Source organism: Triplophysa rosa, linkage group LG15, assembly GCF_024868665.1.
Source record: "Triplophysa rosa linkage group LG15, Trosa_1v2, whole genome shotgun sequence".
NCBI lineage: Eukaryota > Metazoa > Chordata > Actinopteri > Cypriniformes > Nemacheilidae > Triplophysa > Triplophysa rosa.
This window is the reverse complement of record NC_079904.1, coordinates 10,781,107-10,808,006: the sequence shown is the minus strand read 5'-3', so window position 1 is coordinate 10,808,006 and position 26,900 is coordinate 10,781,107. Positions and strand designations below refer to the sequence as shown.

The window sequence follows — 26,900 nt, the reverse complement described above, 5'->3', positions numbered from 1 at the left end:
ACGTTTCCCCTTTCGTGTGAAGTAAACAGTGACATTATTTTTTTTGCTAGGTATATTTTTGTACAATGATTATACAGATTGTAGTTAACTCTCAGATAGGAATCTGGAATATAATCACATGCAATTACAAAAAGCTCTGAGGTTGACCAACATCTGGTGTCAACTGGTGTAACAAAGTTTGATTTAACTCAAGTGACAAATCACTTTTAATTACTGTGAAATAAAATCACATTAAAGATGAAAGAGTAAGTATTTTTTACAAACATATGGAGCAGGGTGCTGCACATTCCTATCAGTTAACATAAAAAGCAACATGCATGTAAAACTAACTCAATTCAACCGATTATAGCCCCAGAATTTGGCAGAAGTGTTTGTTTTCAGAGTGGAAAAGTACACATGTATATCACAGCTGTGCACTAATCCTCTGCTTTAATCTGTGCTGAATTATGAAATCAGGCTGCCAATAGATCTCATGAAACAGACAAATAAACACCAGATATGATTCAGTAGCACATTTTTATTTAAAACTAAAAAAATTCAGCAATTTGCAATTAAATTAATCCAATGCACAATATATCGTTGTATTTTGGTATGTGATGCATACATTGTGCAATGACCTCTGATTACTCAAATATACATTAATGGCTTGTTCCAGACAAACAATATCACATATTCTGTTCTGACAAACACATCAACTTATACTCAACCTATAAACATTTTCTCTTACGCCGTACACACAATAAGACTGTCAAGAAGGCAAATATTGATATGTACATTCATGCAATACAATTCCGAGTACCTTTGTACAATATAATACACACATATCTTCAATACATATATCTTGATGAACAGTTGAGTGAGTATACAGAGGAAGATGTACAATGTGAAAAAGGGGATGTTTGGTTACACAAGGTTTTATATTTTGTTAGTTAAAAAGCTTGAGATTCTTTGCTCAATGTTACTATGTATGACCAATTGCAGTTATAGCGCTTGGATTTTTTTAACTGCTGGGTACAAAAAGATAATCAGACATGTTTGAAATACAGTTCTGTTTTGAGATACTGGAGAGGGCCTGAATGATATTACGAGCTAAATCTAAAACAATGTGTTTTTCAAGTTATGCTATGCATCCCATCTTTTAAGTATCTGTAAGCAAAGATCAAACAACATGACATCACAGTATTAATGCTTTAAAAATGATGTACCATAGCCAATAAATTGCTTCAGGAGAAGACCAAGACTTTTATTGGATGAAATTAAGCGTTCCTAAAGTTCTATGAGTTGGACACACTGAATTGTCCACAAAATGTATAGCCTACATATGACTGACCATTTTAAAGTATGATCTTTATGGCATCCAAGAAAATATTTCCCATTATTTTGTGCTATAGAAAAACTGAAACATAATGTTCACACTGTGAGACAGTTTAGTTTAAACTTACCATTTAAACTTTAAATACTGTATGTCTAATGTGTTAAAAATGATAGGCTCCTAAAAATATATGTATAAAATTATCAGACTAGAATCATTACTAACATTTAGCAATGCTAATGCTATAGCATTACACCTTTGTATTGACAACATGCAAACCAAGATTTCTGTCGTTTCCAATTGCATAGTAACACAATATAAGGAACTGCGGGCAGAATGTGCCTTTTCTATTTGGCTCACAAAAAAGCAATTTGAACTCTTTAATATTATGCGTCAAAACACGGGCCATTATTTTTTTTTACCGTTAAATAGTTGCACATGACATGAGAGAACCTTTAAGTTTTAATGAGGGACATTGCAGAGACAACGTTTAAGACAGAAACTTCAAAACACCACTGCATTTAACAAAAAGTGCATGCGTTTATTTTGTTGTTGGTGTTGTATATTGTCCTCCGAGGGGCCTCTGGGGCCTTCCAGGTTCAGTCTTGTGATACTCATCCAACTGCCGGCATCTTGAAGTCTCCTTTAAACTTTGCTTATTTTTGCGTACACACATCAGTCATTATCTATTTACTTATTTATGTTTACAGTACCTCCATCTCATAAACCCAAAGAGAGAGATGGTGTTTTTTTTTTTTTTAGGATACAGAGCATCTCTCGTACACGTCTTGCTTTGGCATGGCCACTATACTCCAGTGTTATTGGTTTCCACTACTTGCTGCTTACAGCGTGAGCTCATGGCGTACTCCCCTCGGCTTGTGCCGTTCTCCTCCTTACGTTTTCCTCCTAGCGGTTTCCTACAAAATGAATAAAAGAGATTAAGAAAATCAAAGCTGTGAAAGACTAAAAATGAATGCACTGACAAAGAATGTATGGAAAATGTCTGTAGAGCAAAGTAGAAATTGTTAATAAATAATATAAAGAAACCCACAGATATGCAACCAAAAAGTGAAAATTCACTAATTTGTTAACCATATTTAATTTTAATTCTAATTTACTGTCTGTGTTATAAACCCGTGTGCACATCGCCCTCTGGACACTAACAAAGTCAGTGTGATAAACAGCAGCACAGGTCATCAAAGTGAGTTATTCTGCAGTTTAAATGACTTCCCGCAAGCCATAATGGGCGCTAGACTTAAAGCTGTGGCATTCACCCCAGCCTGTCTATTCTTTATTACAGTTTGAAATATGCAACCTGCCTCCAGCCAATTGCCTTCATAACTGGTTTAAAATCCAGAGCTGCCCAAACAGCGGCGCACGGAGATCCAATCTGTTGATATTTCGTTAAATCATGTCAGTCACCCACTTATTTAATGGAAGATGCCTAAGGGAAAAGCTGGTTATAGTATAAGATGGATGATGGGAGATATACATTCAGTAGATGGCAACATGAAAACGAGCAAACTGTTGCTCTAAATTAGATGAGGCGCATTTAATGCTTCAACTTTCAAAATAAGGTTGTATTGATGGAACATGCGTACGGGAGGCGACCGCATGATTTCGTATAGACACCACATAAAAGCAGCTATTTAATGTATTCAATAAGCTAATGTGGTACTTTAATACCACATCACTGCTTCAACAACAAATACATACAGAAGAGCTCTAGGGGGTTAGGAAAATCGAACCTCTACAGTGATTTTTTCAGCATTAGCATATAGCCTAAAATTTTCAAGACAGGCTTACCTTGAGGTTAAATACGTCATTTAATTTTTTTGTTAAAATCCAGTTTAGTTGACAAATTTCGTTGGTGGATATGGCTGATATTCACTGGGGGGGCTCTAGTTAAGGACATTTTGGACATCTTGGATACAAGATGGAAGTATTTCTCTTTTTAAGGGGGGGGGAAGTGATGTCCAACTTTGAAAAAAAATCCACTTTTCTCTTTATTCAAAGAAAAGATCTTTGAAGACTTTGTTGTGCTTGAAGTGTAAACTGAGGCTTGGAAAAAATTACAACACATGACAAAAGCTTGAGTCAATTGGAGAACAGCTACAGATTTTTAAAGTTTTTACTACAACAGCAGGGGTGCATTTCCCAAAAGCATCGTTAGCCAACTATGGTATAGATCAACCATTATAGACCAGCATAGATCAACCATTTAAGTGTTTCCCAAAACTATCGTTCAAACGATCAATCGCAAGCAGCATCGCAAAGTTGCATGGTTGGAACTACAGGTCTAGAGCTGTGGTTAGAAGCATCGTTCCTTATTATTATGACATGTAGACTTACATGCATCAAGCTTTTGATCAAAGTAAGCAAGCAACATGCAGTGCATTCCATATCCGTCACTCAAAATATATACAAATTTAATTGCACATCTTTTAGTTTGTCGAGGAAATAGAAGCACTGCTTTTTAAAATTGCGCATGCCTTTGACCTGCGTGCGCTAGGACCCTTTGGAATTCCTGGGCGGAACGACGTAGGAGGACACTTATAAATGAATTAAATATCATGAAATAAAACAACAGATAACAAAAATAGGATAACAAAAGTAGTCCTTAAATGCAATGTATGTTATTTAGAGCAAGAATTTGACATTATGTCAGATCGAATTAACTCGCTGGTTAACCACCATAGTACGATGCATCATTGGGGAAATTAACGAATGACGTCCTTACTCCACCACCTGTGTGGCGTCATCAACTAGATTGCTGAACCAACTTGGTTCAAACAATTGATCTCTGACAGAGTTACTACGGTTTCGGGAAACAGTCGTAACTACATCGTTAATTTCCCCAATGATGCATCGTACTATGGTGGTTAACCAGCGAGTTATGTCGTTGTTCGGGAAACGCACCCCAGATCAACAAATATTAATAGACAATGTATGCTGAAAAACTCTCTGAATTGTCTAAAGAGGCGAAGAAAAGATAACATGAATAAAAAATGCGTGCAGTTACTTTTGATTTCTGCAGTAAACATATCAAAAGTTAAGGATAATTACTGCTAACAGTAAATGCCAGAATGAGAGATTCCACATCACATAGGCTACCATTGATTATGTCAGGAGGAGAATAAAATAGGACGAGAGAAGGAAAACAAGCTGACCTTTAGAGAGCCTGCGTCTACTGTCTGCAGATCTCTGGGGTCTGTCTAGAGGACAAGTCTAATTTCATAAACGGGGCCTGAGCTCATTAAAATTGACCCGTTTATTCCAGGAAAAAAACACACTAGTAACTTGTTGAATGAGGATGCTTTTTTGCAGTCGGGGTGAGATAAAGAGCAATTTTCCAGCTGACCCAAGCGAAATGTCATGCATGTGGAGCTGGGCTACTTCATCAACATACATAGTCTGAATGTGTCGTAGCGATCCGACACACGACTATGAGTCGTGTCAAATGGAGTGCACTGTTCTCTTCATGACTCAGTCATACTTTGTTATATTGAACAAATATGCAACTTCAGAATATCATAAATGTCTTTCTGAAACCTGGAATGGAAATGGAAAAAACATTGTCAAAGAAAAAAACGGTGTTGTCAAAGTTGACAAACACTTTTTAAATACATTTTATTGGTTAGATATTTGCAAAACCCAGTGACAAACATAAAGGGTGACTAATAATAATAATTTATGGCAAAACCTAAAAATCATGAAATATGAATATACAAGGTTGCATAATTGGACGGATACATTACTCAAGCAGAAACAATAGTCAAATACATTTTCAGTCATTGCACCTATTCAGAGTATAAAACAAAATGTCAAACCTTAAGCTACAAACACAGCAAAACCTTCAGATGAAATCAACCGCAAGTCATCTTGGAGATTGATGAGATGGTTAGAGGTAGCTTGTGCTCATCTGTTGTGATAAACACAGTTCTGTCTCTCGGGCAGGACTGATGAGACAATCCCATTACTCTGCAGGGGCCATCTGTCACAAGATGCCCCGGGCTGCAGGGCTTTCCTATACAGACATTCCCTTGCGTTGAATGATTTACACAAGGGAAAAACTCTGCCTCATCTGATGTTTGAGGGGTGGGGTAGTGAGAAGGGAGCGAGGGAGACAGACACAGGAAAGTCTTGTTTTTCCCCCTTTCCTATAAATAAATAAATGCTCGGGGTGTTTTTACAATTACACTGTCGCATAATCTTTGTGAAATATGCTACCTGGTACATTGCTGCAGAAACAAACCAGGCGATTGATGGAATTTCTTGTCGCTCGTTGCTCGTCATTTCTGGTTGGGACAAAACCACAGATTTATATGAAAAGATCTTTTTTTTGCCTAATTTTAAGCCTTTTGGAGATATACCTAAATGTAACCACATACAGTGTTGTAAACACACGCCAGGTCTAAAAGTCTACTGCATATTCACATTCATGTAAACATCTTACACGTATGCTTTTTCAGCTAAACAGACCATTTCAACTGAGAGCTGGTTTTTATCCCCCTTCAACCTGGCTCACAGACTCCAGGAGTCGTGTGGATTTCCCTCGAGTCGTGTTGCTCTACTGCACCATGTGCACTGTCAGTCGCCCAGTTCCTCTATAGACCACTCGGCTTATGTAACGTGCCAAGACAGGAAGCCAACTCCTTTATCTTTCCCCTGAATCAGCACAGAGCTCACTCGCTCAATGCTCTCTCTATCCACCCCATCCCTCTGCTTCTGCTCTCTCTACCGTCTTTTCTCACCGAAGGACAGAGGCACCTGAAAGGCCCTTGTGCCTGCTCCCCACACAGTAAAATCTCCAGTGTTAAAAAAGGTCAAATTAACTCTCACAGTGTATATATAATCCACACGGTGAGAGTTAATTTGACTTTTTTAAACACTGGCGATTTTGCTGTGCAGACACCTCGGTCTGCCGTTGAGCGGATCTTACGTGATGTTTCCCTTTGGGAGAAAGTGGGCCAAAAATGTGTCTCAGAGTGTAAAAATGCTGATCTGGGAGGCTGATAAACTCTCTAGCAGAGCTGGCTGGAAAAACAAGCACTTGCACAAGTTCCTTCCTCTTCCTGTGGAAACGGCAATAAAGCCTGTATTTATACTGCAGCGACAAACAATTATGAAATGATCGATTCAGTCTGTCCTATCTGATTTTGAAGAAGCTTGCTTGTAGAGACATGCTACAATGGGATTTTAAAAAATGGTGTGTCATGATTTTAACAAATGATCAGCTTTTCCCTTTTTGTCCACAATGGAGCATTATTTACAAGACATCTACCCATATCCTTTTTAGGATGGGATACAAACTGGACGTAGCATGGAGAGTCACTATAAGGCCAAAACTGTTCCTTGGTTGTACAGTTTTATGCAAATCTCAATTAGAATTTCTAAGGGAGTAGAATATCTAATGATGCATTGAATATTACTGACAAAAATGGATCATTTTGATCAGATTTAGTCCACTTAATGTTTCTAGCTTGAAGAACACATGGTTAAATGTTCAGCAATGCTTTTTGTTCTTCATTAAAAAGAAGCCCAGAATATCACTGCTGAATCTAAAACAGCTACATCCTCACCTCCAAACATGGGCCTGGGCCCTTAATAATACATGATGTGTAGTACACACATGGCAGGGGACTACACAAAGCATAACAGGTATAGCTAAATATTTTATCACCAGGCTCTTCGGAATATGCAGCAGAATGCATTTATTTCCTCAAAAACATCAACGAAGCAGACCGAAATCGCTGCTACCGGGCTATACTGTAGGTTCAAAGTGTAAATTGAGCTGTAATCTATTTGTATTTTTACTGTACATTGTACATGAAGTGTGATATACTGTATATATACAGACCTCTGCAGAAACAGGAGCGTACGGCCACAGAAATAAACTAAAGAAATGAAAACAATTAGCACTTACATATTTGCACATGTAAAGTGTTCAGAGATTTCTCACTCATGATCTGAATCAAGTGAATGATTTCATCCTTCCCTTCACCTCTCTATCATCTATCTCTTGACTCATTTTCTGAACTTTCTTTCTTATCTCTGCCACAATGTTATTGTATGTTTTCTTTGTCATATTCAAGACTGGAGTATAACAGACAGCTGTTTGTTGTCTCACTCCACGACATTTACACTTCAAGCAAGCAACGTGACAAAATTATGATCAGTCAAGCTGTCTAAACATTGTGAACAGTATAAGATCTAGAGACTGAAGTGACATCAATTTTCATGTCATGTCAATTCATTTTAAACATACTTAAAAAAAAATAAGACTGATTGTAGAGCGCACCTTCAGTTTCTGACTTTCGCTAAAAAAATCTAATAACCAGAAATGTGTCAGAGTGTTGCCCTTTGTTAATATGATGGGTTTACTAATAAACAATTACCTGGTCTCACTGCTGTTAAAGGCATATCACACAATTTTCATTTAGTCTTTAATGGTTCTGCACACAGTTTCAGGTTCTCATAAAACATTATTAATAATGTTGATCTACAACCTGATAAATCGACATTGATAAACCTAATGATCTGGAACTAGCACTTTCAGACTGAGAAAGAAAACAAGCCAGGGATCAGGCCCACCGCCCCCCCCTCCTCTGTGCACGCCACTGATGCTGACTGCAGAACTAAATATAACCACTCGCTAACCTTTCCCTCTTTGATATATACAAAGGATATTACGACCTAATTATAGCTCAGACTATTAATAGTGGAAACAGTGTGTGTAACACACAACTCAAGAATTATAAATAACATTACATACAATATCATCATCGAGTCAAGGTACACAAAGCCTGAAAATAAGGACAATAATGAAAGTTAACTCTAAAAATGCCAAATAGAAAAACATTAACTAATTCATTTATTTGTACTTAAATTCAGACTTGAAAAATAGCATCAAACACTTAGGCCCGGTTTCACAGACACGGCTTAGCTTAAGCCAGGACTATGCCTTAGTTGAATTAAGATATTTCTGTCGCTTTTATAAATATGCCTTGGAAGAATACATTACTGGTCTGCATCTTGATACAAAACAATGGCACTGATTTATTTTAAGATATTACAGGGCAAGTTATATTCAGTTAAGACAGGTCACACATTCATTTTAGTCTGGGACTAGCCTTAAGCCTTGTCTGTGAAACCGGCCATTATTCATCATTAATTTACTCATGTTAACCAAAACCTGTTTATGACTTTCTTCTTTGGAACAGAAGATATTTTGAGAAATGTCCATACAATGAAAGTCAGTGGGGTCCAGTGTTGTTGTTTGGTTACCAACATTCTTCAAATTATCTTCTTTTGTGTTCTGCAGGTTTAGAATAACATAAAGGTGAGTAAATAATGAAAGAATTGATTTTTTTTGGTTAAACTTTAATATACTAATATGCTGTCGGTTTTTCCATTGTTTAGAGAATTATCGTAAATAACCTATATAAGAGCAAAGTATTCATAAATGCTAATATTTCAGAAAAATTTCACACGTTTTAGCCTTGGAACAGAAAGACACATTACAGGTTAAGCCTGATTATGTTTAGCTAAGAGTGCTTCAAGTTATATTTGCTCGTAGCGTCCAATCTGTATTATAATTACCATAAACAAAGAAATTCAAAAAGACCTGAATGACTGAAATATTACAAAACAATCTACAGCGGTCAAAGATGACAAAGCACCACTTTCATTCCCCTCAGATTCGTTGTTCTCTATTTGCGCTGAGCAACTGTTCGGCAAAACTGCTTTAGCGTTCCCCTCCAGTGCCTCTAATTCCATTAAACTCATTACAATAAGTGAGCCACACCAGGCTTCAGCATGCAGAAGCCATAAAGCAATGATTGGGGTAATAATCCGAGCCTTCACTGGGACATTTTAGCGACTGTTTGAAGAAGCATCGGTCATTGGGCATAGCTAAATGATGCATTCGCGTGCATATAAGAGAAGGCATTAAACATGCCTCTCTCTTCATTTTAGCAGACTGGGCAAGCTCATCAGTGGCGAAATAGCAGCCAGCTGGGTTATCATTTGGGAGTCGCTTTCCTTATACAGAGTTCTCAGGTGAAAAGAGGCAATGTGCAACAAACGGTTTCACCAAGTGAAATGATTCCAAAACATAGAGGTAATGACAAGTCCCTGCTTAATAGCCAGGAGGGGATGTTCCCCAGCTTTCATAAATAAAAGATTAATTTCCAGAAGTCTGGAATGTTTTAACATGAACAGCTTGGATCCCCTCTCAAGTAGTTTCGCTGGAAAATCTGAATAGTGTCAATTTAACAAGAGTAGCTTTGAGATGACATGAACCAGACCAAATATAGTCAACTGATGATTACTACATAGATTGTGTTTCTAGGGGTAAAGCAATTTATGAGCAATTATAAAACAGATTCAAAACAATTTCAGATGCTGATACAGCTTTCCACATTTAAGCCATGCTAAAATATACAACATAGTAACTGTTGTGATGCAAACACTTGTATTGTGTAATGGATATCACTGCACAGCACTTAACTAATAATGTTTGTATGTCAGGGACTAATAATAAATGTACTCAAATAAAATATTAATGAAAATATAATGCTTTTATTACATATTTAATGAAAGCAAAAACCAGTAAGAGAAAGTTAGCTGTGGCATTTTGTTCTCTTTATGGTTTCGTCTGGTTTATACAGGATTTTTTTATATTGCAAAGTGTATTTTTTTTAATGTTTAAGTTAACTACACAGCTCATTGGATGAAAAAGTATTGGTGCTTTTGCTGAAATGGGTATAGGAAAAACATAACTGAGCATGTGTAAAAGACTCCTGAAAACACTGCTTGCTGACAGCAACCTGACAGCAGAGATCTTATATTATTACTTACAGGAAAAGTAAAATGGAAAACGGTGCAATAAACTGATAAATTTGTCAACCTTTTAGCTGAATCTATGTGTTGTCATATAGCCCAGAGCTTGAGAGCCTTTTTTCGTCTTGAGCTGTGTGAGTGATTCAGATTGTCTTAGGTCATTTGCCTGTCTGCGGCTCATTTGACAGACCTCTCAGCTGTTCCCTTGACGGCACATCACTGGTACCAAACCGCAATAGCAGCTGAAGGCTGGCAAAAACGCAATGTTTATGCCTTCCACTTCACCATCAGTGCCAAATGAATTATGGTTTCCTTAACAATAAATTAACACTGTCTTTTTTTACACAAGTAAAGGAGATAACATCTTTTTGCCTTTTTATATTATATTATGGAACACGAAGCTGACGCAGATAAAACTCAAATGAAATCTTAAAAAATGAAAGTCTAAGTTAAAGATGAGGTATCACACACAGTTTCTGCCAATCTCATATTAATCTTGAGTACCTATACAGTAGTATTGCATACTTCATATCTTCGAAGAGTATTTAGTTTGATCAAATTAATGAAAAGACAGATACAGCTGTACGATTATTTCCAGAAGACGTGCGCCTGAAGTTGTGCGGGGGGGGGGGGCGGAACTACAGCACAAGCACACAGGACATCATCCCATTATCCCTGCATAACTGTAAGTTCGTGTTGTTTACATTATGCTCGTACACGCCAATTGCCAACAAAACACAGACATATGACTTAAGTACGGTGGCCGTTAGGTGTCACTGCGCTGCATCGGAAGAAAACACACGCAAATAGAAAAAACACCACCAAATTCATAAAGCATTTTCGTTAGTTTGGCGACACATGCCCTGCAAATACTCGTAACACAAAAAACATAGAAACGCGCTGCAACTGGCACAGACAACAACCGAAGTGTTTCCAGGGTACTCAAAAAACTGATGCACCATGGCTGGGACGAGCGTCATTTCACTGTGGCCATATTAGTAGGCGGATGTGACAAGCAGAGCGGGACGAGGGCCGTGAGGGAATGGCGCGATGCCGGTGATGCGAGTTGCACCGGTCTCGCACCTCTCATGGAGGAGCTCCGGAAGCATAAAAGGAGGAGCGACAGCAGTGAAGGACGAGAGAGAACCAGGTCTGGATTTTATGTTGTGTTTTATTATGTTTGTGTGGCCCTTTACTTTCATTTTGTTGTTTGTTTGTTTATTTTATTAAAGATTGGTTTAACGTTCGCCGGTTCCCGCCTCCTTCTTCCTGTTTACTTCGACCTTTGTTACAGTGTAGTTGAACAGACAACATAGAACACAATATAAGTTCTTCGTCGACAACTCAACCTACGAATATGGACACAAGCTGCGTTCCAATTCATAGGGTTCCTGCGAAGCTGGTCCCTACTCCCTGAGCACAGGATGTCCGTTGAAGTGGACTTATTTGCAATGCCCTGCAACGTCATCAAAGAAAGGCAACGGCAGGGTTGCGCATTCATGTTCATTTGTTAAAAATGCATCAACTAATGCTAGTTTAAGCTTGAAACATAAATGTACATTTTACGGATGCACGATATTATCGGTAGATAATGGCTTATAAATTAATTATCGGCATTGGCCCGATAAAGAAAATAACGCTGATACGCCTCGCCGATAGGAAACTTTGTTGATTAATATGCGTCAATTTGCGTGTTTGTGAGTGCTACAGCGAGCATGTCGGCGGTGTGGGAATATTTCACAGTAAGTCAGTAAGAATACCTGTTACAGTAAGGAAAAAATATCTATATGCAACATAGTAATTAAATCATGCTTGTAAAAGCAGCACATTCGTACATTAACTGAGTGCGCAAAGAAATCCATCTCTGCGCCCGTCAGCCGCGCACTGCCTATTTATTGATTAACATTTTTAACTAAAACACAGAGTAAAAATAAAGGTGAATCCTGCCCATCGTCCATCGGGAGTAGACTTTGAACTTGAGCTCAAGCGTGCATAATATGCAACGCGCTGCCCTGTGACTTTCGTCTCTGCACACTGCTGTTTTGTAGTCTCCATTTCAAAGACACATATGCTCTTGTTGCTTCTTTAATTAATATTCACCAAATTCATTTTCCAAATGTTTTAAAATTATTTAGTTTATCATCATTTTAAAATGTGACCGGGCTATGCCCCCTTGTTTTTTTCCACGGGCTCAGTGCCGGCGCTTATTTTTTTCCCATGCAGCTTATAATTGCGACCAAAGCACCTTGGTTGAAAAAACGCTGTCCAGCACCTGCCGCTTTTAGCTGCGTAAAAATGCCCGGTGGATAGACAGCATATATCGGTATCAGCATTGGCTTAATTGAGGTGGAAATTATCGACATATCGGCAAACATCCAATATCGTGCATCACTAGTACATTTCACAGCAACTAATGAATTTGGCTATAGAATAAGATTGGTACCCTTTTCCATACCTAAAAACCTGTATTTTCCACCTAAGAACTTCGATGGGGTCGTCGCCTTTACAACCTATGAATAAATTTCTAGTTGAAGTTTGCACAGAATTTTTTTTCGTTTTGAAACACGCCGTTACCTTAGATGATTTTATTTATTGATACAATGCAGAGCTAAATAGGACAGACACTGACAATGAAACAACAAAGAGAACAACATTTATATGTGGGGGTGATAGTGTTAATTTTGTCAGCTATTTTTTATTTTAGTCTTAGTTTTAGTCCCACGACAAATACACTTTTTAGTTTTTTAGTATTTAGTATTTTTTAGTTTAGGATACTATTTAGTCATCCATGTCCTGTTTTTGTTTAGTCAAGTTTAGTCGACTAAATGTCTATGCATTTTCGTCTCGTTTTAGTCAATACAAACTTAGTCACATTTTCGTCATGCTGTATAATGGTTAAAATGATAAAAATAGTTATTTTACTAAAAATTATAATCTTATATAATTATAATAATATTATAATAATACAATAAGCACAAATCAAGAGAATGTCAAATCATGTGCATAGTTTATTCAACTTCATTTAAGAAGTATTTCCAAAGAGGTTTGATAAGTGCATAGGCCTTTTCATAAACATCCAACCTCTCCCTTAAGTTCTCCCGCAAATTAATAACGTTCGCATCTTCCTGATTCCCGCAAAATATTGACAATTTCCCGGAAACAACGCGATTGACCGTGAAGGAGAACCCTCGGAACGTAGTCACGAACTGATTACGTTCAGTTTTCACCTTTTTTTCGAAAGGTGGGATGTCTTTATTGAGCAACCACAATTGCAAACAAACAATGTAGTGGAGATCGACTAAAAAGAGTTTTTGGGTACATTTTATTTTATAACTACATTTTAGTCTCATAATTTTCATCAACGATACTAAAACTAGCTTTCCTGTGGCTCAGTGGTTAGAGCATGGTGCTAACAACGCCAATGTCATGGGTTCGATCCCAGGGGATTGCACATAGTCAAAAGCAAATGTATAGTACAATGCAATGTAAGTTGCTTTGGATAAAAGCGTCTGCCAAATGCATAAATGTAACATAAACACTAGGTGGTGATCAGTAGAATTAATATCTTCCTCAGATGACGGTCGATCACATAATAAATGGGAAAACAAGCAAATGGCTCCGTCTTTGTTGCGGGGCATTTTTTAGGATCTTAACTCATACAGTCGGCATGGAGGTATCAAACCCGTTTCCTTATTTTGTTTATTATCAACATTATAAATGATAAAAACAGATATTCTTGTGCGGCTATTGTTACCATGCAACTTAGAGCAGCGCGTCTTGAGGAACAGACTTTAGTGTAAAATAGGCCTTGTATGCTTGTTTTCTAATCAAGAACATGTAAACAAAATAAAGAAGATAACTATATACCACAGACTGTCAATATACATTCTGTTATGTACGTTTTTTGTACGTTCTGTTTTACAGTTTTGATGCGTTTTTCTATTTTTTTCATTTTCTTGTTCCAACGTTGCTTATCTTTTCCACTTAAAAAAAAACACATACAGGATGTAATATAAGCTTGATGTGAAATTCTGACTAAATAAAACGTCAAAACATGACGTCTTTATTAACTTAATTTTAAATAAACGAATATTTGTTTTTTATGAACTCGAATATGGTTTTATATAAAAATGCCCATCACTGATTAAAATATGAAAATACACTTTAATTAGGTCAACTATGTAAAGATGTGTCATGTGGGTTTCATCTCGTGTGCTTTTATTCATGTATGCGCATTCTTAAACATTTCTGAGGTAATCCTAAAATAATAAAAAAGAATGGCTGCCTCTTACAACTTTAACATTAGTTTGTATGATAGTAGCTAAATGAATGAATACTCGCGCGCATATGTAAACTCTTTTAATTGCAGAATAAAATATAAATACAAATAAACAGTGGTGAATACATTCATTCATCATCTCAAATATGATATAAGTCTTATAAGTTTTATAAGTAAAATAAAAGATTCATGTGGAACAAATCATGTACAAAACTCATCTGTTGTTTTTCTGACTGGTGATGCGGCGCAGTTAGGCGGATCTCCCTCTCCACTTCCGCGAGGTGATGTCTATATTCCCATATTTCCCACGCCAGTCGGGAATACTCAGTGAAGTCCACATCGCAGTCCACTTACACTTACAGCCACCTACAGTGCGTCCCAGCCATGGTGCATCAGTTTTTTGAGTCCCCGTGAAACACTTCCGTTGTCGTCTCTGCCAGTTGCAGCGCTTTTCTGTATTTGTTTGTGTTGCGAGAATTTGTAACACGTTTCTGTGTTCGTTTGTGTTGTGAGTATTTTCAGGGCATGTGTCGCCAAACTAATGAAGATGCTTTCTGAATTTGCTGGTGTTTTTTCTATTTGCATGTGTTTTCTTTCGTTGCAGCACGGTGACACCTACCGGCCACCATACTTAAGCCCTATTTGGTCGGTAATTGCTTCTCATAGGCACATTGACTACCATAGTAGGAAAAATTCCATTATATATATTTTTTTGTTCTATTAAACACAAAAGAAGATGTTTTGAAGAATGTAGGAAAGCAAACAGTTCTGGGGGACTTTTGACTACCATTGTCATTTTTCCTACTATGGTAGTGAATGGGGTCCAAGAACTGCCAGTTTACAAGCATTTGTCCAAATATCTTTCTCTGTGGTCAACCAAACAAAGATATTTACACAGGTTTGGAACAACTAGAGAGTGAGTCATTTATGACAGAATTTTCATTTTTGGGTGAACTATCCCTTTAAAGATGATGACAAAGCAGAGCAGATACCAGAGCATGAACACATTAAATAATTGGGTCAGAGCTACAGCGCTATTCAAAACATGTATCCATCATGTACCGTCTTTAAGACTGTTGGATAAAACAAAACATTTGAATAAATAAAATCCCTATTTAGGTTTGGGTGGATGTTGCTATTTTTACCAATACACACCGTGTGTCTCTTTCCTTTTCAAACAAAAGTTCTTAAACATATTTGTTATTAGTAATCATTGATATTCTTTTCTTAATATGCCATAATGTTGATTTCCATCTTTTTAATTTCCTCAAACAAAAGGCGATCCCTTTATGACATCATCCTCTTGGAGGTGACATCATTTTTTCAGCATACATTTTAAAATGGTTTTGTTATTAGTTTTAGTTATTTATTAGTTTTATTAGCAACTTGTCTCACTTTAAACATTTAAAATAAGGCAAGAAAGTATGCACCAAATGAAATACAGAAAGAAAATGAAACATCTAAAGCTTATAAAAGCTAATGATGTCCTATACCTCTTAATAGCCTTGTAGCAAATGATGACAGTCAGGAGAAGGAAGACCACAGATGCACAGCTTACTGTCCCTAGTACCAAGATCTCCATCTCTCTTCTCCAGGGTGTTACAGGGGATACAGTTGAGGGAGCCACTGAAAGACAGTCAAAAGCGTGTGAAGTACAGAAAACAATCCTCAAGCACATTTTACCATTACCATTCTTGGCAGTACATTCTCTCAAACCTATACATTTCAATGACCCAATCACACGACGGTGTCTACTCCATTTATCATTTCATACAGTATCTGAGAGGTGCTTTATTTGGACCATTATGCAGCTGTCTCATCCAGAAACATATTAGCGCTTTGGGCTCCTCTACATTCCCCAACACTTTAAAGTTTGGATGAGTTTTCTCTGGTTGGGAACTGAGAACGGCTTTATTGGTGCATAAAATAATACACCAGAGAGGGATTATTAACAAATTCATAGCTCTCTTGATCACATGGTCACATCACTCTCATCGCCTTTCTGTCCAAATACATTTGAATTCAGATGTATCCGTGTTGACATACTGGGAGTTTACAGAATTTCAGTTAAATACTACAGGGCAGATAAGCATGGCTGTGTCAAGCAGGGATGTCACAAGTAAGAAAAACCTACCCTACCTAGGAAGAATGTCATAAGTCCTGATGCCAAATTACTATCAATATTAAAAGAAAATGTAACAAAATGTACAATTTCCACTTCATTTTAAAATGATGTTTAATTAAAATAGAAAAACCTCAAGATAACATTTCACAGTTTTATCAGTTTGTTAATCTATATTGGACATATAGCCAGCTCAATAAATTTTAAGCCACACATCAAAACCATGATTCTTGACACTTTCCCATGAATTTCAAGTTCATTGACCACTTCATCTTTAAGTTCAGAACACAGCGTACTTTGTTACACAAATATTGCCCTGTTATTTCTCACTATACTCCCGAACATCCCATTAATTACTGGGATGTGAGGCATTAGCCAGAAGCTCTGGAGAATAAATCACTGAATAATTCTCCCTTGGGTCAAGCCCAATGCATCAGCAACTTCATTTGAGCTTCATCCTGCTGTTTATCACACTGATCGATGCTCCTCAGCCTCACCATTCACAATAGACCGAAGAGAAACAAACAGATATCTGCGGAAATAATGCAACAGGGCAGATTATAATTCTTGTATTGATTATATAACTTTAGTGATGAACTACAACACACTCAGAAATCAACAGGAAGGCCAGGATGTACTGCATATTAAAGAATGAAAAAATGCTAATTATAAATACAGCTAAAAGCCTGAGGGGAAGTTAATAAGTCTAGAATAATGCCGAGACCTTATTCATATTTTAATGTACGCTTTTTCGTACAAACATCTGCATGATAATGCTTTCTGGCTCAGTTTCGTACACATACATAGAACATTAACGCTAACGCATTAGGCACAACCACAAGAATATTTCACGACTGTTATCTTATCTCCTTTAGGCCTGTTGCGATAGCAACTTTTTGTTTGGCGATTAATTGCATCAGAAATATTTGCGAATGTCAATATTATTGTCATTTTATAAATATTTTATGCCACTGATTAAGTAATGATAATGTAATAATGCAAGTACACCATTTTAAACAACCTTTAATAGAATATTTGGACATTGAAATTGGAATGTCAACTGGAATGTAAATATTTAAAATAAATAAAACAGACACTTCCAGTCCTTAATTATAATTGGTTGATTTACGTACACGCCGCTATGATGAAGTTTAGCGCAAGCAGAGCCCCTGATATGTGAACTCTGGAGAGGACAGCTCGATTGTATGTCATAATGTGGCCGTTTAAAATACCCTTTCCCAACTGAGCAATGAAAAACAATGTCTCTTTATCTGGAGCGACTTTTTGAGTGGTTCTATTCGTGAAGTGCCCTTCAAAGGAACAAACACGTTTGAAATTCGTCTAAGGTGTATTTATACATGCGACATGTCATATTTAATTTGACTGTCTGTAAGACCTCTCTTGAGCTCCAAATGCGGCTTTTGTTTTAATCAGTTGTGTTGCTGTTTTCGTAACCTCCGTATTTAAAAAGTAGAGCGTCTCGTTCACACGCTCCTTTGTTTTCATATCGGAGTGGGAGGTTTGCGGCTTTGACACCAAGCCGATTAGGTCTACTACAGTATTCCGAACTGGCTTTATTCATCAGGAAAACACAATATAACTCCTCGAGTCTTTTCCCCTGCCGCTGTCCGCCCCGTGTGTGCGTGTGTGTAAGCGCGAGGTCCGCTTTTGATACACAGACACAGGGCAGCGCTAACAGAGACAGCGCAATCGGATGAAATGTTACTGTCATTCATTATGTAAAAAAAACGCATATAAAAACACAACGGCGATATATTGCATCACCAAAAACTACTGACGTCAAGTTTATATATTGCGCGATAAATCAATAAATTGACTATCGCAACAGGCCTACTTCTCCTTATGTCTCTGTCCGCTCGTGTAGGGATCTCAATGCGTGTTGACTTAGGTTGACTTCTGCATATGCTCTCAGTCTGATAACTTAAGGCAAAGGGTGAAATGACTAATGTGCAGTAATGAGTGTGGCCGTATCCGCAGCGGCTGCCTGGGAGACAAGGCCCGTCCTCGATAGACTCCTCAGTCTCGACTGGCCCAAAACACGCTGCGTGACTACCGAGAAACGATGGCTGCCCTTAAGAGATGATCTCCAGTGGCATAGAGCATCTAGCTTGAGTGAACTTTGTAATTGGGCCCTTGTGTATCTGCAGGGAATGTACTGTATGGGCCAAACATGAGGAAAAAGGGACACTGTGATCCAATAGAAAGCATGTGTTTAATCTTTGAAAGGAGTCCCGTCATTTCCAAACCTGTCATGCTTAATAAAGTGTTAAATCAATCAAATACTTGATCTGTGTCTTGAAGGGAAAAAAACAAACAAAAAAAAAAACACGATAGCTAATGTTCAACATTAAATATTTGAAAGACTGATAAAAAGATGTGTACAATGTATTTACCTGGGTGTAAGGTATGATCAAAATGATGTTACAAGTAACTGTATAGCACAGTAACATTACATATAACAAGATTTGTTGTAATACTTGCTGTAAGTTCAATCAATGTTCAAAAATGTTTCATACTTTGCCAACCCTTTCAGTAATTCTATTTCCGACGATATACACCAAATGTAATAATCTAGGGTAACTCATCTCATGATTTTCATTTTAAATATAGAACATGATGGACTCAAACCAAAACACATGATTATTCTTAACAAATGAACATCGCCCGCTTTTAATGTGTACATTATGAAAAGCATTATAAGGTTGTGATGTCTCCAGTCTGTGATAAAGGAGCAGCAGACATATCAGAGGATCTGTCTCATGATGGCAGAGAGAGAACCAGGCCTATTAGATTAGTCTATTTTTGTACCTGCTCTCCTGTTTAATGGAGTTACAAGGCTCTGGATTGCCTGGGCAAAACTGATTTTAAAACGAGAGGACTGACAGATTGCCAGATATAAAAACAAACAATGACTCCATCTGAGCCGAGCTCTGCATATTTTTTGGTAGATTGCCACACAAGGAGCAAAGTAAAATATCCTTTTTTACTCACACTATTCCTATTTTGTCTTATTGTCTGAGCTTCAGACCTCCAGTGTTTGATCACAAGTGCAGGTAGGGCAGGCCGCTGCTCTGCTTCTCTCCAGAACGGGAAAGTCTGCATGCAGAGGGAGGGGAGCAATCGTGGGCCTCCATCCCTGTGGGTGGCTCATCCACACTCATGACAAAGTGCACGCGAGCAAAGGTCAGTGCAGAGCCTGCAGGCACTGCTGCATCCCCCAGCCTACCTAGTTAGTCATGCTCAACAGGAAAAACTTCACTCCATCATCCAATGACGATGAGTGGGTAAAATGAAAAAAACTAAAGATGATTCAACAGCTGTGGGGGTGTGGAGAGCTCAGCGAGATGGTGGTGGTGATCGATGAAGGCGATTCTGAAAAATCTCTGGCACACATCCTAAAGCCCACTTTAATTAAAGATAGGACCTTGGTGCGGGGCCAGACCTGCGAGCACGTCCTTCCCGCTCGGCTGAAGGGACCATGACATTCCAACCCCAACTCATGACATTTGCCAGCAGTACTGGACTAAACGTGCAAAAGAATAAGAACTAGAGCTAGAATAAGATATTTCAGGACTTTTATAATGTCTTCAGTTCTTGCAATACACATAACAATTTTATATATTTTTATAGCATTTTCAAAAGATAAAAAGCACAATGTGGTTCTCACAGCAATTATTATTACGACATAATGGTTTACACATCATATTAATTTTTTGGTAAATTAATGTTAGTTTAAACATACAAGCATCAGGTATTAGTGGCAAAGTGATTGTTTGTTTGATTAATGTTCTGTGCATCTTAGCATCAGAATAGGACCATGATCTGACATTTAATTATAAGAGAATTTTATAAAGGTCTGCTTAAATTTCCAGCATGCTTGTTCTCCAAGTAAAATTATTTTAGGCCAGGAAAGACAAGGCTAGCTTCCACGTGGAGCTTATGTAAATATGTTTGTGTTTGATTCAGATGTGATTAAAATCATAACTTCTCTATGGTTTTTGGCTTAGTTCATTGAGAAACAATGTATTGTAGACGTTTGTCTCATTTATTTTGCCCTTTTTTGAATACTGTAAGTGAAGCTGCCGGATACACTTTCATTATAGATATAGACCTTTTGCCAACTTTCCGGGTAAACTATAAGTTGAGGGTTGATTTGAGTATTGTGTGCTGGCATCCCATCTAATGTAAATGGATAATTAAATCAATAAGGAGAGCTTAAAGCTATGAGCTGGAAACTGTTCCTACTGTAGTAGCACGTCAGGTGCAATCCCCTTCGTACATAATCCTGTCACTTCATTTCACACATCTCTTCATAATCATATATTAATCACACTTTATTGAAATAAATCTTGGTGATTTCAATGCGTTTTATGATGCATGCACCAAGCGCAAATGACCATACAAAACACCCACATCAAGACACTTCCACCACACTGTAAAACCCGATAAGTTAATTTAACTCGAAACTGTTTTTGAAACGGATTACATCAATCTTTGGATGGTTATAAGGAACATTTAAACGTCATAAAACTAGGACGGGTTTAGATCACATTCTCAAACAGTATTCTCAACTACAGACAATGGCACACCACAAATAAATGCAAACTTCTGTGTCATGAGAATTGTGATGAGCCTCCCTAGTATACAATTACCCCAAACTGGAAAGCATTAATCAGCAGTACATAAAAAAGCTTTATGTCCTCTCCTGCAAGCTCAGACTACTTGAGGGTCTTCAACTTATTTGCGCTGTCAGCTTAGCGTTTCCCTGTTTGCAGAAAGCAACTGCATGGTTTTCAGCCAATAACTGTCAATCTGCTAATGCTCCTCGATTACTAATGTCCTCTCAATAAGACAAACTGGATCATGGGGGATCAATCCATGTAACATTAGCAGATCAGCTGGAAAACAAACTGGACAGCAGGGAAGGTAATTTTATCAGTTTATGTAGAGGTAGAAAGCTCCTGATAACATTCTATACTTTATGCCACATGAATTTCTCAATTTCATAGTCACTGAAACCTTAGGCAGGTCTTACAACCTTCAGCGCTATGGTCCAGTCATCTTGCAATGCACATGGCCCCAAAGTATTGCTTTCCAAGTTATAAAAGAAGCTGACGTTCAATTTTCCTTGAGTTATGAGAAGATTGATGAACAGATCTCAGAACAACCACAGCGAGTATTTGAACAATCATGGCATTTCATTTTTGGGACCTGATGTCTGTCTGAACCTATATTGGCTATGCAGTGAAAGAACATCATTGTCAAGGTTTTACTTGTTGCTGTTATCCTGCTTTAGTACAGAAAGCTAACAGCATTCACCGATTTATCACAGAGACAAGATGTAGTGATGTAAACTGTAAACACCACGACTACTTCATCTAGGACAACCCTTAATGCACATTACATCTGCAAATACTACACACCTTGAAGTATGTGTGTCCTGAGCAAATACAAAAAGCACTACAATATCATTGTGCATGAAGAGGCTACGTCAGCATCGTGTTATCAATAACATTCGAGATATCTGTTCCAACTGTTAACCGTTGGACTCTTGATCATGATCATTTTGCATTGTTATATAATATTGCAGAAGCAGGCCTATATGAACTACCTTCAAACGGTACAAGACAATTTTACTCTTCTGACACAGCAATTTTCCCTATGGCTAGTTATCCTACTTGTACACATTTGAATAATTTATGGGTGTGATGAAAGTGAAAATGTTCTGCAATCAGTCACAGCACCCAACAAAACACATTGCCTGGTTTCTCAAAAATATGTTTTTGGATTGGCCATCACCTGGCATGGTGGCGCCGATTGCTTTTGGGAAGACACGCAGAGGAGAATTTCTTTCGCTTTATTTGCGTTTTATATGCAGCACAATGTGTTTTTGATTTGGCTACACTTAATTACTTCCCAAGACGATGAAACGCTTAATTAATGTTGACAAGTTTTGGATTAGCATAAACAGGCCGATACGCTTGCAAGACAGAACCGCCCTTTGGACAGGGAGACATTAGCTTTGCTTTATTCCTTCCTTACTTTGATTGTCAGGAGGGGGAGTTGAGTCGACAGGCCCCGAGGGAGAACGGCTGACGAGAGGAGAGAAGTACTTGCCATTTCAAAGCACGGTGTGTTATGTTGTTTTTGGGTGCAAACTTTCAGCCTAGATTTCATGAAACAACATTACATTCAATAACGCAATTGTTCAATAAACTGCATCTTTCTCATTGAATTAGTAATAATAAGTGTATCTTTGTGTCAACAGTATACACTTAATAAATGATTATCTAAAAATACTCCAAACCTGCCCTTTTTTTAAATATACACACATGCTGAGTGACACATAGGTAAAAACTGACACAACTGTAAAAATATAATCAAATTCTTTTCATCTCACGGGAAACCCCTGGGATGACGGCTCACAGGGATTTCAGGTTACTGCAATTCGTCACAAAGGCAAGCCGAGTGTCTCTGAACACCTCTGCGAAGTTAGCAGAGTTAGCCATGTGTTGTTCTGACTGCCACACATGCCCTTTTTTGGGCTTAAAAGAGTGTGTTCTTTTCCAAGAGCCCAGGAGCAATTCCATCTAATCTACTTCCCCTCATCTACACAGCATCAGCAGTTCTGCTAAAAATAGATTCAGGCTAATCTTGCGATAAAAAACACTTTGGTGACATTCAAGATTCAATCAGTACTGTGTCGCTTCCAAAATGGTTATGAAGGTTATCAATAAAATACAGAGAAATGCAGCATAGAATTATCCGCTGTGGTCAACATTGCAGAACAGGAAAAAAAGTGACAAATGATCTCCTTCAAATCCCCATTTGTATCAATCTGCTGCTATAGTGTTTCAAAATGTCCAGAAGTCCATTTCTGCTTTAATCATCCGTTTATCCGGAAAATATGCAGTTTCACAAGTGACGTAAAACATCTTGTGTGGTTACGTGGTCAAAGTAAAAGTTACGTTTTAATCCAACTAGTTCCCTAAATCCAGTGCATTTTATTGCATTTTTTAACGCCTCTTTGAGCATTCCATTCCCCATTCTAATACGTTTTCATTTTAAATCTTTTATCGCTCCTTCAATAAGGACAGGTGTGGGAGTCCTTATTAACCACAACTTCCTCATGAATAATTTTAATAAGCTCACGTTAAAGCCATCTGCCCCTAAAGGCAAAGCCTGTCGCACGCCTTCAGTTGGCTACTTATCAAAAGCCCATTTTCAAGTTAAATCCTCAAACCTCACGCAGCTCGTAAAAGCAGACTGAAAACAAAGCCAATCAATAGCCGTAATATTAATACCCCTTCGTTAATCATGGTAATGAATGATTTTGTCTGATCAATACCTGTACATGTATCAAGCATGCATGCATTAGGCAGGTAAAGCACCGGAAGCAAAGCACATATAATGTATTTGTCATAAATTCAACACTGTGCTATTTTTGTAAGAGCTGTTACTTTGACTTAAAGCAGAAGTCTAAAACTGTAGAAGAGCAGATTGATTTCACAACCCTTTCAATGCTGAAGAGCCTCATTGATCTGGCTTTCCATCGTGTCTGACAGGGACCCCTGATGACAAATCTAAGATTTCCACCCCCTATAATGAACCGGATTGAGCTTTTTGTCAATTTCAAGCAGCACCATACTTTATGGCCACATCTGTTGCTGAAAACGAGAGGTTTCGGGAAATGAAAACAGTTTCAGAGAAAGGACAATCTATTAAACTGCTTATAAGCTACCTTCAACACAACAGCAACAAAATCTGATGCTTTGCTATACAAACAGCAATCTTTCTGAGTGAGCATGCGGCCAGAGCCAATTCATTCATTTTGGGGATAAACGTCACTGCAAAATCTGCTAACAGTAAAGATAAGATGAAACCAGAAAAAAGAAATAGAAGCAAACCTGTTAGTGAAAATCCTATCCTTGATTTGATAGACATAGAAACGCACATGGGTACAACCTGTCATTTATTTTTAAACATTTTCTTAGGTGACGCATTGAAATGCTTATGAGTACAAACTGTTTTCTTTCATTTTAAACACTCTGAGGTGACAATGAAGCGCTTATAAGCATAAACTGTGTTTATGTTTATTAATTTTAAACATTTTCTGAGGTCATAATTGGCATTACATTTTTAAACAAAAGTCCATGGGCCAATCTCTGTTAAGACTGCAATGACATGTGGGCAAGGTAGTGATACTCACCAGTTGGAGCCAGGAGCCTTGGGGGTGGTGGAGGAGGGGGTGGAGGTGGTAACGGTGGGTAGGGCCTACACTGGCATGGCAACTGGCAGCTCCCTTCCAACGGTGACACTGTGGTTCGGGAACATGACTTCTGGAGCTCCCCCTTTGCAAACTAGGATGGAGAAGTGGGCAAAATTTAGTTTAATGTTCCTTGTCACGTTCAGCTGTTGTTTTCACACTCTATCCAATGTGAATAATTACAAAAAGTGTTCCATGGCTCGCAAAGGGCAGAAAAAACGCTGTAAAGTAGTAAGATGATTGTGGTGATATTCAGAAGCTAGGAGTGAACCGAGATTGTGTGAATAGCCCTCACATTTTACAATGAAGAGAAAATAAAAGCATTGGAAACACAAGCGCTCTTTTATTCTCTTCACAGTGGCAAACGGGAGCGCCCTCCCACTAAAAGTGGAGAATGAAGGGTGTGTGGAGGCTGAGGTCTCTTAAAGAGATCACCCACCCACACCGCAGAACCTCAGATCCCCAGAGGAGTGGGAGTACCGAGGGGTGAACCCTACCACTGCCTCCCCCTAACAGACCATCCAGGAAACACTTTTGGTAGTCTTGTGAGCTTTGGGCCACAAGGGACCGCAGTAAAGAACCAATAACCATGTCCCCAGAAATCAGTTCAATAACAATGACTTAACTGGCTCTAAAACTGAAAGGAGCGCCAGAGAGTCTTTAAAAAGAATACGTCAATAGTGCATACTAAGTCAATACTACTACTGAGTGTGCAACATAAAAATATTACATTTAACTGTAACTCATATAGTTTCTCTACCTTCTCTACTCATAGATTTTCCTTAAAACCTCCCCTTACAATGTCCCTTTCTGAAGGATTTTTGACATGGCCATGCGTGTTCATGAAATGTTACACTGCACACATGTTTCAAAAATAAATTGTAATCAAGCAAAATATTTAAAATATTCTCAAAATATTAAAACAACTGGTCTTAACATTGTAGGTTAGTAGCTCAATGATCTCAATGCCTATATTTTGATTGGGTACAGTAGTTGTTCATTCATAAACGATCATCAGTCAGATATTAACTAAATACACACAAAGGTTGATAAACAAATCAATCATATAAGTAAAATGTATCCTATGCTCAGTTAACTCAATATGACAGCAGACGACCGATATGCACGTGCACTTCCACTACAGATAGCCTACTGCACCTGACTATAAATTAACAGCAACGACTACATTTCTCACTCCAACTTACCTGCAAAAACGGAAGAAACACCGAGAAAAAGCAACGACTTAACAAAAACGACCAAAAAACAAAACTGAGCGGCAACAAATTTCGGATAAACATTCCTCTTCTGGCTCTTCACAGTCCACCTGAGGACGCGAGTCTGAGGAGCATAAAAGTCATTTATTATCAGCAGTTTAATCCGCTCCTCAACGCTTACCGACGATGTTTTCCCCGAGTTTGAGCAGATACGATCTCTGAAACATTCTCGTCCACTTAATACGACGCTAAACGGTGACATGGAAGGTTTGTAAACGACATATGAAGGACGCTATCGTTGTTTTTGGGGAAAGTTGACGATCCTACGCGCGGCGGTACGGCGCGTGGCGTATCCACACAAGAGTTGCAAAGTTCTCCCGCGCGCGGTGACTGACGGACGATTGAATGGGTGTGAAACGCTGAATCAGGATTTATTTCTTGCCAAGCGTGATGAGATGTCAGTCATACGGCATAGAAGTTACTGACACTGTGCGTATTTAATAAAAGCACCATAGAAATGATACGCTAATCGTCCATGCACCGGTGCGCGAGTGTAGGTCCCAGAACTGTGGATTGAGGATTCACCTCTTCATTACTTCAACGAGAGCACCTGACGCGATGCCTTCCGGCGAGAGACGCGCGCAAAGATAACGCACTATAAACGTGCTAGCGATTTATATTGCCGACGAATGTGACGATTCGATTGGACGGTTGAGAAGAAATATCGAGGATGTTGTATTCAACGAAGACCCTTAGGGTTACGATCAGATAGGTCACAGCATCAGACACTGAGCGTGTATCCTGGGCGAGTTGGATGCACTCTGCAGAGAAGACACAGTAGA

General features: G+C 38.2%; 1 protein-coding gene across 1 annotated transcript; it reads right to left on the bottom strand.

The window, feature by feature from the left end:
- Positions 1–497: 497 nt before the first annotated feature.
- Positions 498–26,900, bottom strand: prima1 (proline rich membrane anchor 1). The gene is made up of 4 exons (XM_057353327.1): positions 26,050–26,900; positions 24,788–24,938; positions 15,929–16,061; positions 498–2,229 (listed from the first exon to the last, which is right to left on the bottom strand). The coding sequence occupies exons 1-4, from the start codon at positions 26,140–26,142 to the stop codon at positions 2,118–2,120; spliced, it is 489 nt and encodes a 162-aa protein (XP_057209310.1). The 5' UTR covers positions 26,143–26,900; the 3' UTR covers positions 498–2,117.

Excerpts from the sequence above, each read along its gene's own strand:
- prima1 (XM_057353327.1), bottom strand. The coding sequence starts at position 26,142 with ATGTTTATCCGAAATTTGTTGCCGCTCAGTTTTGTTTTTTGGTCGTTT. Across the intron at positions 16,062-24,787 it reads AAGGCTCCTGGCTCCAACTG|TGGCTCCCTCAACTGTATCC; the intron begins GTGAGTATCACT and ends ACTGTCTTTCAG. Across the intron at positions 2,230-15,928 it reads TGCTACAAGGCTATTAAGAG|GAAACCGCTAGGAGGAAAAC; the intron begins GTATAGGACATC and ends TTCATTTTGTAG.